Source organism: Heliangelus exortis, chromosome 2 (genome assembly GCF_036169615.1).
Source record: "Heliangelus exortis chromosome 2, bHelExo1.hap1, whole genome shotgun sequence".
Classification (NCBI taxonomy): Eukaryota; Metazoa; Chordata; class Aves; order Apodiformes; family Trochilidae; genus Heliangelus; species Heliangelus exortis.
The window spans coordinates 56,269,519-56,285,012 of NC_092423.1; the positions used below are offsets into that span (position 1 = coordinate 56,269,519).

General features: G+C 40.3%; 1 protein-coding gene across 1 annotated transcript in view; it reads left to right on the forward strand.

Moving 5' to 3' along the window:
• ADCY1 (adenylate cyclase 1) overlaps window positions 1–15,494 on the forward strand; it is a 143,157-nt gene that overhangs the window by 102,516 nt on the left and 25,147 nt on the right. The window contains exons 8-9 of the mRNA XM_071736231.1: window positions 11,112–11,267; window positions 14,985–15,179. Coding sequence (XP_071592332.1) covers window positions 11,112–11,267; window positions 14,985–15,179 — 351 coding nt within the window. The remainder of the gene's footprint in view (window positions 1–11,111; window positions 11,268–14,984; window positions 15,180–15,494) is intronic.

Consider the following 15,494-nt stretch of genomic DNA (forward strand, 5'->3'; position numbering starts at 1 on the left):
ATTGCTGATGCTGGCATCACATTGAAGTTAATTGGTGTGGGGTGAATTTAGGTTCTCTCTCCCCAGCCACATAAATTAACTTTGTTTGCTGGCCATCACAGTCTAAAACTTACGCAAATACACTTTTTAAAATTTAATAAAAATGTTACAATACTTTGACAAAGTTTCTAGTTCTGAAAACACCATCACATTTCATTTAAGTAAAGTTTGATTATGTCTTCATGATATTTATGTTGATATTTTATATTGATACCAAAATACTGTCCTGAGACAAGATTTTTAAAGTTTGATTAATGTAACTAGCCACAAGTCTTACCAAATGCATGAGTGGGACTTCTAAAACAGGTCTGATCTAGTTTGAAAACCAGGTCTCTTTATATTAATATATTAATATTAAATGTTCACAAGACCCATACTCTATGCTTTAGACACATGGACGTTGGCATAGTTTCAAAATGTTTCAGCTTTCTGAAGTACCATAAACATTGCTTGAGGATGTTATTTTGGGAAAAAAAAATAAATTTAGGCCAGATCTTTTAATTTCAAAACCCCTTGAAAGAACTTCTTTAACTCTGCTTAGACCCTCCTAAGTAACTTTTCCATTAATGGAACATCAGTAATCTACCTGACTAATCCTGATCTGATTTTCCAACTGTATGCTTTAAATTTAATGTTTTGTTTTGTTTTTTTAGTACAGTGGATATGGATTTCATCAGAATTCTTTGTTTTTTCATTGTCAGCATTGATGTTAGTCAAAGTATGCTTGCTTCAGTTTTACAGCTGGCATAGCTGGCTTCCAAAAGCACAGCAGAGTTAGTGACCTTAGCGGGACTATTTACTTCACTTATATGGTTCCTTAGTAACTATGATTCTCCTGCAGCGTAACACTTCATAAAATATGGCCACAACCTAGGTGACAACCAGGTGGTTTTGTATTTGGGTTTGCTTCTTTGTATTTGTTGTACCAATTAACACTCTGATGGCACCTCTCTACTTTTGAAAAGGCTCATTAATTTCACCAGTGGAGAAAACAGATAATTAAGAAGAATTCCTAAGGTACTTTTACACGTAGCCAAGCAGTGGTGAGAACTGATCAAGTTTTTGTGAAAGGAAAGATTTCTCAGAATTATGTTCAGTTTTGTATTTAGAAAAGTGGGGCTGCCATCACTGTTACTCATTGCTAGCTTGAGAAAATTTGATTCACATAGTAACTGCTTAGTTCTAAGCTAAAGCAAAGACAAATAGTATCATTCACCATTAGGAGGAGGCAATAGAACTGAGTCTAAGAAAGTGGGTCATAAAAATAATAGTAACAATAAAGAAATACTATAAATACAACTTATAAATTATTCTTCTATATCCAGAAGTGTCTTGTGGATTTTACAAAATACCTCAAATATAATCAATAGTTAACTTCCAAAAGATTGCCACCATCTGCAAAATTTCTCTTATGTACTAGTGAGTGAATTCAATATACTCTTTTGTTTATTTTGGCAATGTAAATCACATGGTAAATGCATCTACTGTTTGAACAGCACACAGTGATGGACATTCCTGAAAATTCAGAGAATCATAGAGTTTTCAGGATTTGAAGGGACCTTTAAGTTTTAGATTAAGATTTAATTCCAATTAATTAAGAATTAGTCCTAATCCCCCTGCCATGGGCAGGGACATATCTCGCTAGATCAGGTTGCTCAGAGCCCTATCCAGCCTGGCCTTAAAAACTTCCAGGGATGGGGCTTCCACCACCTCTCTGGGCAGCCTGTTCCAGTGTCTCACCACCCTCATGGGGAGGAACTTCTTCCTAACTTCCAATCTAAATCTACCCTCTATCACTAAATGACATCCTGAAAAGTCCCTCACCAGCTTTCCTGTAGGGCCCCTTCTGATACTGGAAGGCTACAATAAGGTCTCCTTGGAGCCTTCTCCTCTCCAGACTAACCAACCCCAACTCTCCCAGTCTCTCTTCATAGCAGAGGTGTTCCAGCCCTCTGATCATCCTCGTGGCCCTTCTCTGGACACACTCCAGCACATCCATGTCCCTCCTGTAACAGGGTCTCCAGACCTGGATGCAGTACTCCAGGTGAGATCTCATGAGAGCAGAGCAAAGGGGGAGAATCACTTCTCTCGACCTGCTGGCCACACTTCTCTTGATGCAGCCAAGGATCTGGTTGGCTTTCTGGGCTGCAAGTGTACCCTGGTGGCTCATGTTGAACTTCTCATCCACCAGCACTCCCAAGTCCTTTTCCTCAGGGCTGCTCTCAAGCCAGTCACTGCCCAGCCTGTATCAGTGCTTGGGTTTGCCTCGACCCAGGTGCAGGACCTTGCACTTGGTCTTGTTGAACTTCATGGTGTTGGCATGGCCCCACCTCTCCAGCCTGTCAAGGTCCCTCTGGATGGCATCCCTTCCCTCCAGCGTGTCAGCTGCACCACACAGTTTGGTGTCATCAGTGAACTTGTTGAGGGTGCACTCAATGCCACCATCCATGTCACCAACAAAGATGTTAAACAGGACCAGTCCCAACACTGATCCTTGAGGGACTCCACTTGTCACTGGCCTCCACTTGAACATGGACCCATTGACAGCCACTTTTTGGCTGGCCATTAAGCCAGTTCTAAGTCCACCAAGTTGTCCATCCATCAACAGTCATGCCTGACTGTGTGGGCTTTCCAACAGATATCAGGGTGATTGAAGTCACTCGTAACTACTGAAGAGTGTGATCGGGTGGCTATGTCCAGTTGACTATAGAAGGCCTCATCAGTATCCTCTTCTTGGGTTGATGGTTTATAGTAGACACCCACTACAGTTTCACACCCATTTTGTTGACCCTTAATTCTTACCCACAAGCTTTCAACCCCTTCTGCCTCTCCCCCTGGATGAAACTCAGTACATTCCAGTTGCTTTCACACACAAAGAGCAACACCACTGCTTTGCCTTGTGGTGTGTGTGCTATCTTTTCTAAATAGTGCATAGCCATCCCTGAGAATATTCTAGTCATGGGAGCTGTCCCACCACGTTTTAGTGATTACAATTACATCACAGCCATGCAACCTAATACAGATCTCAAAATCCTCCTGCTTATTCCCTGTAGTCTGTGCATTAGTATATAAGTGTTTCAGGGAGGGAGTCAGGCAATTAGTTTCACTTTTGGTATTTGACCATTCCCAGACACTTTTATGGCTACTAACCTATTAGTGAGCCCTGTGCTTTTCTTGTCCCCATGTATATGACCATTTCTCACCTTGAGTGGGACAGCAGTCTGAAGGCCATCCTGAGGCTCATCTCTAGTGAGCCTGGTTTTATCTCCTTCCCCCTTTGAGCCTGGTTTACAGTTGTCTCAATGAGAGGATGTTGAGGAAGAGGAGAGCACTTTTGTAATTTTGCATTTTCAGGAAAACTCAATTGAAAGCCTTAATGTTCCAGAATCCTCTCAGTAAGGAAACACAGATCACAAGTGTCCTCCGGAAAGTACTATTTAAATGTAAAAGCTTTTGCAAATGTCAGAAATATCTAGAACAATTATATACACTACGCAACTGTGGCATAATTTATTGTGAACTTCAGCTGGGTTTAAGAACTCAAAAGCATGATTGGTTAACTTTTTTGTCATGGTCACATAGGCAGAAATCCAGCAACCTGAGATTCATTATAACTTGCATGACAGTAGCTGCAAGCAAAATGACAAATGCTGTCATATCATTTTCATATGTTATTATTTCATTGAGCATAAACAGATGCAATTTTAAACTTCCTGCATTGCAGCCTTGTCACCAAGGAATAACAGGGAAATAAATTAATTTTTGATTGCTCTGCTCCTTGAGAAAGCAGTATTTTTTACTCGGAATACAATATCCTCCTTTACTGTTAATCAGCATAGCTGTGTGTCATGAAGCAGATCTACCTTTTATTTTAAAATAAATAACCAGGCTTCAAATCTCTCCACCACCACCCCATGTGTTTTGTCTACTTATGTCTTTCCTTGGCTGTTTTGATTATTTTTTTCCTTATCATGGAATGAACTTTTTGCAACACAGCAGATAAAAAACAATATAGATTCACAGTGGCTTTTTTGCTTTGCATAGATGAAATACATGGTAATTACCTGTGCTTGCCTTTTGACTTTATTGGTCAGTCACTTTCACCTGTGAATCACTGTTAGAAACTAGAATGTTTAACAGGTGTATGTACACTGTTTTGAGATGCTTACTATCATGTCTTCATAAGGCTTACATATAAATTTTTAAAGTGAAGAAATTTGATGTATACAATCCATGTGTTATGGATTTTTGGCAGCAGGTTGTTAGATTTTGTCTGACCTGATTAAAAGATGTCATTGTGGCATCATCATGTGGACAGTTACGAAAGAAAAAGGAAGTTACGGAAGGAAAAAGCAAGCTGAGTGAAGCCATAGGTCTACAATTACCGTACTTAGTTCTTTTAAAGTTATTTCCATTCAAATTGAAGTCTGTAGATTGCCTTCTAAGCTGATCTGATTTAATCACTTTGGTTGGGTCAAAGTGAACATGCCACACTGTGTAAAAATTGTGTTTTTCATACAGCACTTATTGCCCAATAAATCCATCCATATGGCTTGCAGCTCCCTAGGATTTTTTTGCATATGACTTTTCTGAAAATACCCAGTCCACTTTGTGTCAACAAAGTTGTCATGGTCACTGTAAGTTGTCATATTTCAGGACTAATTCTTTCCAAGGATGTTTTTACGTAAGTGACCATATGCTGCCAGCCCTTATGGAGCACTAGGACTAATTAGTAACAGAAGAATGGTACTGTTAATGCAGTGCATGTGGAAACTTTTCCAGATACTCATACTCTCTCCTTTGCTATCACACAGCAAACAAAAATGTATTTGATAAAATAGTTCTAATTTGAAATGCCCCAAATTAGGTGTCTGAGTCCATAGTTGAGCACATACTTATGATTTCTGCTTTCAAACTGATGACTACCTACAGCTACTGCTGCTGCCACGCCTAGGAGAATCCAGGATGGTCTTTGATCAGTGGCTGATAGCTCCTACCATGTAACTTGAGATCTGAATGCATAACTTGGGCATTTCAGGTTTTAACACAATTACATCTAACATAATTACATCTTAGCATTTCTGATTTCACAGATAGACACACAGCCTTTTTATGGAAGCTCTAGCTTGTATCTGAACAGATTGTGTTTTTCTGCATCTGTTTTCTGGGAAGCTGCTTGCTCATCATTGTCAATGCAGCTTGAGTTGTCAATGACATGGAATTAGCTCTAAAATTGTTCTCTTCTTTTTCTTCGTCCAGAACTCTGGCATCTGTAGAATGAGGAAACATAGGGCACTGGTATAAGATGTTGTCTGTTCTTGATCTCCTGGAGACAGAGTCATAGAATCATAGAATCATAGCATGGTTTGGGTTGGAAGGGACCTTAGATACCATCTAGTGCAAATCACCCTGCCCTGGGCAGGGACACCTCCCACTAGACCTGGTTGCTCAAAGGCCCAGCCAATCTGCCCTTGCACACTTCAAGGGAGGAACTGCATCCACAATTCCTCAGGGTAATCTGTTCCAGCATCTCACCACCCTCGCACTAAAGAATTTCTTACCAATATCTAATCTAAATCTACGCTCTTTCAGCTTAATACCATTACCTCTTGACCTATCTCTACTTAGTCTTGTAAAAAGTCCTCCAGCTTTCTTATAATCCCCCTTCACGTACTGGAAGGCTTCCATAAGGTGTCCCCAGAGCCTTCTCTTCTCTCCAGACTGAACAACCCCAGTTCTCTCAACCAGTCTTCATAGGAGAGGTGTCCCAGTCCTCTGCTCATTTTTATCACCCTCCTCTGGACTCACTCCAACAGCTCCATGTCCTGCTTGTGCTGGAGGCCCCAGATCTTAGCACAGTTCTCTAGGTGAGGTCTGTTCATATCAGGCCTTCTGTTTCCTTCAGAAGCAAGTCACCTATGAAAATGTCTCTTTTTCTTTACTGAGGTGGTTTTGATGCAGGGAGTGGTTCAATTAGACCTTGATGACACCTCCAAGCCAGAAGAGCTATTATCATCACAACTGTCCAGTTCTGCTTGCAAGATTACTGTACGCGCACCATCGTGTGGGAAGGGGCAGTAGTCACTGGGCAGATGCACCAAACAGGAACTGTTTGCCATTGCCTCCTGTCCTCCAAGTCACCACATTGAGTCAGGCAGAGTTTTGGAAGTTCCCAGAGAAACCGGGAGTTCTCTGTAGCAGGGACTTTGTCTGCCTGCCGGATGTCTGTAATGGGAGACAGGGTGTGACTCCAAGCATCTGTCTCTCACATTCCCTGATGCCTGTCAACCTGTTTCCCTTCTCCCTAAGCTCCATCACTAAACACAGAAGCTCCTTTACCTGGGCACAGCTCCCACGGGTGTGCTCACTGATGTCATCCAACACAGATGTGAGAGCAGGGCAACAACCATCCTTGCCTAATGTTATGAAGTAAATGAACAGTGAACATATTAAGAGATGAACCAGAGCATCAAAAAAAAAAAAAAAAAAAAAAAGTGTGAAAGTAAAATACATTGACACAATGAGCTGGAATGAGAATGCTACAGTCCAGCTTTCCCATAGTGCTGACCTGGAACAAGTTCAGAGGAAAGGCAGAGTGAAAGACATTGGGGTTGGGGCTTTTTTTAAGTCTGTTCTAACCCACTGTCCTGCATTTCTTTATTGTACTTGTATGACTGGGTGGTATTTCCCCTTCTGGATTTGGCAGCCTCTCTGGGCAGCCTGCTCCAGGGCATAATCGTCCTCCCAGTTAAAACTTCTGTTTTTTGTATGAAGTGGAAATTTCCCTTGGTCCAGCCTGTGCTCATTACCTCTCCCATTTTCTGAGCATTTTTGGGATGAGTCTGGCTGTGTCTTCTAACTACCACTTAGGTGTCTGAGGACAGCAATTAGATCCCTCCTTAGCCTTCTTTTCTGCCAGGTAAGTGAATTAATTCCGTCAGGTTCTTTTCCTGTCTTGTATGTTTTAGAATCCTAATTGCTTTGGTGAATGTTTGCTGAACTGAGTTCAGTTTGTCATTCATTTTCTCATACTGGGGAGTCCAGAAGACAAACTACACCTTTAGTTTCAGTTACGTAAGCTGAAAAACTTCTATTTGACTCCAAAGTAGATGGAATACTCCCCTATTTTTCTACTGATATATTATCTGCTGTTAAGATGGTATAGGCTAAAATGTTCTATTTCTTAGAAGATAAAGCCAAGAAACTAAATTAAAATGTATTTGAGGAAAAGTCATGTTAGTGGCAGGGCCATACTGCCTGAGCCAAACTGAATCTATTCCAAATTTCAAGGTCCAGGTTCTCAGAAATGCCTCTATTATAAGAGTTCTACATCGAGGAAAGTCTAAATTTTACTCTTTTCACAGGATTTCAGATCTTTGTAGGAGGATCTATTCATGCCCATGTGCTTCCTTGCCTCGGGCATGCCTTCTTGAATCTTTTCCTTGTGAGATGTTCTACCTATTCTTTGCCACTCTTGCACTTTTACTGTGGCATTTCCATAATGGAGGTTGTCAGACAGCTTGTGTAGCTCTCTTTAAGAATTACTTCTCCAGGCAATCTAATGGAAATCTAAAACTGAAGTTGTTAACCTAGATAATGCAACATCAACAGTGAAAGGTTTGAGCAAAGAAAGAACTCTCAAGATATATTCCACTTGTAAGCTTTTGTGTATTCCCTTTTTTATCTCTCTCAAAAAAAAAAAGTGAAGCAAAATTGAAAATTGTACAGAGTTTAAAGAAAGTTAATAATTTTTGTTGTATCAAAAGGTTGACAGGGAGACTGAGTAAAATATACAGTACTTCTAGAGGAAATATGGCTACATTGGGAAAATCTTTAAGCGGAGTATCTGTACAAAATATATTTTTTATCTGTTGGAAAAGGTAGCTCTAAAGTTAATCATATCTGCTGTACTCAAACCTAACAACTACCTACCTGGTGTTTGATTTGGTGGTACCTACTTGGTACCTAGTTGTTAGGTATTTCTTAAGAATGCCTAAAGGTTGAGTAGTATGTGAATATGTCTGGTGCCATAGGTTCAATTTTGGGTTTTTTGATCATAAAGATGTTTACATGTCACCATACCTGCTGGCACAGGATGGTGCAGAATTATCCTGGAGGAGGAAAAGGACTTTTGTCCAGGAGTTGGCCAGGCTCATTGACAGGGCTTTAAACTAGGTTTGAAGGGGGAAGGGGATAAAACTATGACCACTAAGATGGCATGGTGATGCTGGAGGTGAAACCAATATCTCATCTCAAGAAAATTTTTTACCCTACTAAGGACAGAGCCCTGGGCCTTGAAGAGAATCACAGGCCAACAGATAACATCTGTATGGATAGATATAAGCCCTGCTTATACCACTGCTTCAAAGAGGACACATCTCAAATGCCTCTGTGTAAACTCATGAAGCATGGGGAATAAGCAAGATGAGTTAAACATGTCTGCCTGCCTTCAGGGCTATAATGTTATTGGTATCAACATGACATGGTGGGAAGGCTTGTATGACTGGAGCATGAGGATGGCTGGGTATGAACTGTTTAGAAAGGACAGAAAAAGCAAAAGAGGAGGGCATGTGGCTCTCTACATCAGTGACCAGCTGGAGTCCATGGAGCTCCACTTGGGGATGGATGAAGAGCTGACAGAGACCTTATGGGTCAGGATTAAAGAGAACCTGGGGGCAAGTGATATCATAGTAAGGGTCTGCTACAGGCCACCCAGCAAGGATGGATTGAATAAGGCCCTATTTAGACAGGTAAGAGGTGCTTCACACTGACAAGTGTCACTGTTTAACACTGGCCCGGCAATTAAAATGAATGACAGATGCTCTCTATTAATCCCCCTCCCTGATAAAGAAAGGAGAGAGAATAAGTAAGAGAGACTTATGGGTTGGAAAGTAAACTACACAGCTTTAATGAAACAGTAATGATAAAAAGGAAAAATTATTAAATTTATACAAATATACAAGAAAATGATACCAAGTTCCTCGCCCTTTACCTCAATAACTCTCACGTCACCACCAAGGCTGCAGGGCACCCCTGAGAAAGTCCAGGCTGAACTCCTGGAGTCAGCAGCAGTCAGGAGCTGGAGGCAGGAACACGCAGATTAAGGCTAGTAGGGATCAGGACCACAGGCAGAGGAACAAATGGAATCCTCCCAGGATGCTGAAGCAAACAGGGACAGGTGAAGAAGGGTGAAGGTGAAGGGCAAAGAGGAAGGTTGAAAGCTTAACCCTTGTGATCCCTCAAAATGATACCAAGTATGACACGTATGAGATAGAATACTCTGTCTGGTCAATTTTGGTCATTTATCTTGACCACTCCTCCCTAAAGGAGGGTTGCAGGTGTGACCTCCTTACTCCTTTTCTCTTTCTGAAGCATAAGATGTTCCTCAGAACTGAGCAGTGGCCTTGGTTTTACACACCAGTCTCTAACTGTAACTATAAGCATCAAGCATAATCAGTCCTAGAAACAGACACTGACTGAGAAATGTGCTCTTAGTTTCAGCAAGTGCAGCCACTTTACAAGGGACTTAGCTGAAAGCAAAATTACAAGACAGAAAATAACGTTTATCCTGGCCCAAACCAGGTAAACAAGCCATGGTCCTCATGGGAGACTTTAATCACCCTGACATCTGCTAGAGGTACAACACAGCAAAGCACCAGCACTCCAGGAAGTTCCTTTTGTGCATTGATGACAAATTACTCCTCCAACTGGTAGAGGAACCAATCAGAAAAAGAGTTTTGCTAGACCTTGTTCTCACCAACTGAGATGGGCTGGTGAGCAATGTAAAAATTAATGGGAGGCTGCAGTGACCATGACACTGTAGAATTCAAGACACTTAGGGCAGTGAGGAAAGTGCAAAGTAACCTGATGGCACTTGATTTTAAAGGACAGACTTCAGTCTTTTCAAGGATCTGCTTAGTAAGGTAGAATGGGATAAAGACCTGGGTGGGAAAGGAGCCTAGGAATGCTTGTCCATTTTCAAGGATCACCTATTGCATGGCCAGGACATGTTCCAATAAAGAAGGTAGGCAGGAGTGCCTAGGGGCTGGTGTGGATGAGCAAGGAGCTCCTTGACACACTTAGGATGGAGGCAAGTTTACAGAGGATGGAAGCAAGGACAAATACCCTGAGATAAGTACACAGAAGTAGTCAGAGAAGCAAGAGATAAGGAAAGCAAAAGCACAGAGAGAACTGCACATGGCTAGGGGGGTTAAGGGCAACAGGAAAAATTTCTGTAGGTATGTCAGTAAGAGGAAGAGAAGGGCAAATGCGAGCATTTCCCATGAACACATTCCACTTACCAGAAGCACGAATTAAATTATCAATTTATATTGAATATATTGAAATTTATATTGAAATATTGAGAGTAGAATAAAGGATGGCTCCTATTCTGACGTGTGAAACTATCTACACATGTGCTAAGGGTTTACTAAAGTCAGCAAGAATTAAATACAGGCTTACCTATGGCAAAAATAGTAGATTATATCCAACCCTTTAATAATATTCCTCCATGGTAAATTAATTTTTTTCTTAAAGAAATAAGATGTAAGATACCATCTCAGAGCTACACAACATCCATTTAGGGCATGTATGTAAGTGTACCTTTAATATCCTCTACTGATTTTAATGGGCTTACCAGTGGCTGAAGTAACAGAATGAGGAAATGAGAAAAAAGATTAAAATTATTATCTTTAACATCAGTTAATAAAAGTTATAACTTCCTCCTTTCCTCCCCCCCTCTATTTTTCCAGAATATATTTTAAGGTTAAAGAAATATTAATATTGCCTCTTTTATGAGTTTGTCATTATATACTCTTTTTTATAGTTTACATTGCTTGTAGATAACAGCTCCCAAAATGTTAACTGTGTGTTTAAATAATGTCTGTTCAATAGATTCTTTATATTTCTGGTTAAAAAAAGGTGAAGAATAAATATATGTTTATCAAAATACACTATTTCTTATTAGAATACTGTTTTGTTCTGACCACTAGATGGTGCCAGTGTCTGTGCGGTATGTATGTCTGTGCAGGAAATGTAAAAACAGTTACAAATACTATTTTTCTGACCAACAGATATTTCCTGGACTGATTCTCTCTGACATTAAGCCTGCCAAAAGAATGAAGTTCAAGACAGTCTGCTATCTGCTTGTTCAGCTCATGCACTGTCGTAAGATGTTCAAAGCAGAGATCCCTTTCTCCAACGTCATGACATGTGAGGATGATGATAAGGTAATCCATGTAATCTCCTGGGGCATCAGTTCCAGGGCTACATCAAGCAGACCTGCTTTGAGAACATAGGGGATAACCTGATCAACTGATTTAGATGTTTCTGGTGTTAATGCTGGAGCTAGAACTGTCTAGTGCCCACAGAACACAGAAAAGACAAAAGTTAACAGGCCTCAAGTTTGGAGCTCCTCTTGAACAAACCATCACAGGTAGCCTATGTGGCTTCTATTAAGGACTTCATCACAGGAGCTTTTCTTTTGCATCATGGGTCCACTGCTTGAAGCCGATGGCAGCAAATACAAAATAACAGATTTTTTTTACATCTAGATGGTTCTCTGAAAACTAAAAGTCACCTGATTAGCCAAAAAACCTCTTAGTCCCTGAGACAAATCCTAAACACAAAAGTTACTAATACAAATATGAATACCACTTTCCTGAATGGCTTGTAATGCTACAACTCATAATTGCTGTATTTATTAGTAGCCTGGTTTCCTGTCTTTTCTTTATGTAGTTTTACCCAGACATTTATGGAGAAAAAGAAGAGTTGCTCATTCGATTTTTTTTGCCAGCAGGTGGCAAAACCACCAGTGCTGCAAAGCAGGGCAGGTCTACATTGGAGTCAATAATCCATCTTGACTGAGTGCTCCACCTTTCTTTTGTGTTGTTTTTGTTTGAAATATTATACATTTATTGAGTCTGAACTTTACTTTAAGGAAGCATTTTAGCTTTTGAATTTTGAATTTTACATGTGCTTGTGTTTCTCCTGCAGGAAAAAGTAAGAAAACACACCTTCAGTGAAGACTTTCAGAAATGTCAGATTTGGTTTTGAGACTGGCCATGTACAAGGCCTTCCAACTGTGAATTAGTACTGTTCTTTGTGTGTTTTAAAAAAATAACCCACACATTTTTTTAAGCATATGCAATAATTAAGAATGTCTTGTTTATCAGTATGAATAAATATGGTAGTACACACAAGAACATCCTGATACAGATTTGCCAGGCATCTGATGAAAATTTTCTTATGTCAGAACATTTGCTGTAAAGTTCTGCAATGCTATCTGTTACTGAATCTGTTGTTCTGGGTTTCTGTACTTAATATGTAGCATTTATCATAGAGGATGATGCATTATTTTAATACAAATCTTCTGTGTTGCAATGCAAGGTTGCTTCACAGATATGAGTGCTCAAATCATGTAAATCCAGCTATGGCTATAAAGGCTTTTGAACCTTTATAGGACATTACTGTAGCATATGTTTATTTATTTAAAGTCTGAGACATACTGGATCTTGATCACTTAAGACAGAATGTAAGTCTGCTGTGTGAAAAAAGTAATAGAGATAAAACCTAGTGAAAATAACTGTATTTTAATAAAGCACAGTAACTTTAACCTTTTTTCAAAATGACAGACTAGATAATATAATTTATTCCATATGTCAAAATAATTCCCATCATCTGCCCTCATTCCAGATTTTGAAGCCAACAAGCATTTTCTTTGTTCTTTTTAAAAATGCTGGTCTGCTTCCCATTATTATTATGCTGTAGGCTTAAATTAAAAAAACCCCAAAGGTGTACTTTCTGCTGCACCTTAAGCAATAAATATGCTAACTAACTGTTCTGTGGAGAGCAAAATCGTATTTTTCTGATGATATTGATGAAAGCACTCAGTTTCCCTACAAACTTGTGGGACAAATGTCTTCTGCAAGACAACAACTTTATCTCTGTTCAGAAATATTTAAAATAGTTGTTTGGCTGACAATTTGAGATTTATGTTGTGGCAAACAGAGCCCAGAAGACTGGATTTGAAAACTCTAATCCATGTGTGTCCACAAGATTATTTTTCATGTTGAAATAATCAGTTTTAACACCACAAACAAATTACCAATTAATGGGATAGGACTCGATAGTTTGAAGAAAAATGTTTCAAGTAGCCTCATAATTGTTTAATCTTGTAATTTATTTGTAACTTAGCAAGGAAAAGACTGAAACCAGCATGGCTGAGCTGTTGCCTGCTGGTCAGACTAAAAGGCAAGAGGGAACTTCAGAGGGAATTCAAGCATGGACATGTATCTTGTGAAGAGCATAGAATTGCTGCCCTCTGTGTAAGGATGAAGTCAGGAATGCCAGGAATGCACAGTTGGAGGTGAACTTAGCAAGGGATTTGAAGAATAAAAAGACAGGATTCTACAGGTACATCAATGAAAAAAGAAAGGTTAAAGAAAGCATATTCCCCCTAAAGAGCAAGTCTGGTGACCTAGTAACAACAGATGAGGAGAAGGCTGAGGCCTGCATTCTGGTGCTAGAAAAATAGCAAAAAAAGCATTAGCAGTGTCAATAGAAGCATACACGTTTGTACTGAAATTCTAGTATCTCTGGCACAGCAACACTTAGTGGTGGTGTAACCTCATTTAGGGCACGATAGTCCACTTCAGTCTCCACTCCCCATCAGGGTTTTGCACTGGCTGTATGGGACTCTTGAAGAGTGAGCAAGTCCTTCTGATCACTCCTTGGCTCTCCAGTTGCTGGATCACCTTGTGAATGGGGATCAAAGCATCTCCACTGGTGCAATATTGTCTATGTGCTATTGAAGTAGCAATTGGCACCTGCTCGTTTTCAAGTTTCATCAGCCCCACTGTAGAAGGGTCATCCGAAAGGCCGAGCAAAGTATGCAGCTGTTCTGTGTTCTCAGACTCTACAGCTGCTATACCAAAGGCCCACAGGTACTCTCTTGGGTCCTTGAAATCTCCTCCCTTGAGGTAGTCTATGCCAACGATGCATGGAGCATCTGGGCCAGTCATTATAGGGTTCATATTCCACCTTATCCCAGTGAGGCTCCCATCAGCCTTCACAACACTCAATTCTTTAGATCACCCCATCACTCCAGAAGTAATGGCAGATTCTGTCCCATTGGATATCTCTTACTGCATTCTATATACAGTACCTCTTACTGTATTCTGTTTCTCTTGATTCAGTCTCATAAGAGGGTGTCTCCTTCTAATGGCTGCAATGTAGCCTTCCCCTTCCGGGGAAGAATGGGGTTTACACAGTTTCTCAGTCACTTTCTTTACAGCTCAGATTCCAGCCCAATGGGGAGTATTGACAACATCTACATACTCTTGTACTTGTCTAAGCACATCATTCATGGTTGGTTCAAAGTCTCCATGAACCCATAACATTGCTGATAGTGTATGGGTACACGGTGGCGGTGTAGCATGCACAAACTTGTGGAGTGTAGGCTTGGGGCATGACATTTGATAAGGATCTACAATGTGATAATTGGTATAGATCACATCTCGTACAGCAAATTCCTTCGGATACCTGTTGGCTTACTCAAGCGTGGCTGCTCTGATCTGTGGGCAGTCTGTTTTGTCTCCTTTACAGCTGACAAGGGTCACCTCCATAGGCTGATGGTTCCAGTCTTTTTCCCAACTGCCTGATCAGTACCTGCATCTTTGGCCAGGCATCCCAGCTGCCTGACTTCTCTGTCATCTATTAGTTCTACCCTGGCCCAAAACAGGACACTCATGGATTTTAATGGGAGTGGAGGTTAAGACAAGAAGTTTTTAAAGGATAGCAATTACAAAGAGATGAGATTTCTCTCTTTTGTAGTTTCTCTGCTTAGTGAATACCTCATCCTGGCCGTGACGTTGAGATAACATGAACAGCAGTGAAAAATTTCAATGTTAATAAAATCTGTGCTTCTTTCTTCATCTGTGTTGCAGAGAAGAGCATTAAGGACAGCCTCTGAAAAACTCAGGAATCGTTCCTCTTTTTCTACCAGTGTTCTATACAACACTCCAGGAACTCGAGTAAACAGATACATCAGCCGCTTGATAGAGGCCCGGCAGACTGAGTCTGAGATGGCTGATTTGAACTTCATTACCCTGACGTATAAGCAAAATGAACGTGAATATAAAGTAAGGATTTTCTTAATTTTTTCATTTATTTCACTGACCATAAACCAACTGGCATTGGGGTTTTTGCCAGTTTTTAGACAATATTTAAATTCTACTCACTATTTTTAAATAATCCTCTGGACTTTTTAAAAAAGTTTCTCATTAAAGAAGGAGACTGTGTTTCCACTTTCTAAGGAAGCAATTGGAGGGGATAAAAACAAAGGTCAGTTTCTTTCTACTCATCAAGATCCTCCCCCATAAAGCTACACATCCTGTGTGTTGGCCTCTGTTTTGCTTCTCCAAACCTGCATCACCTGCTTGATACTCTATCATGGC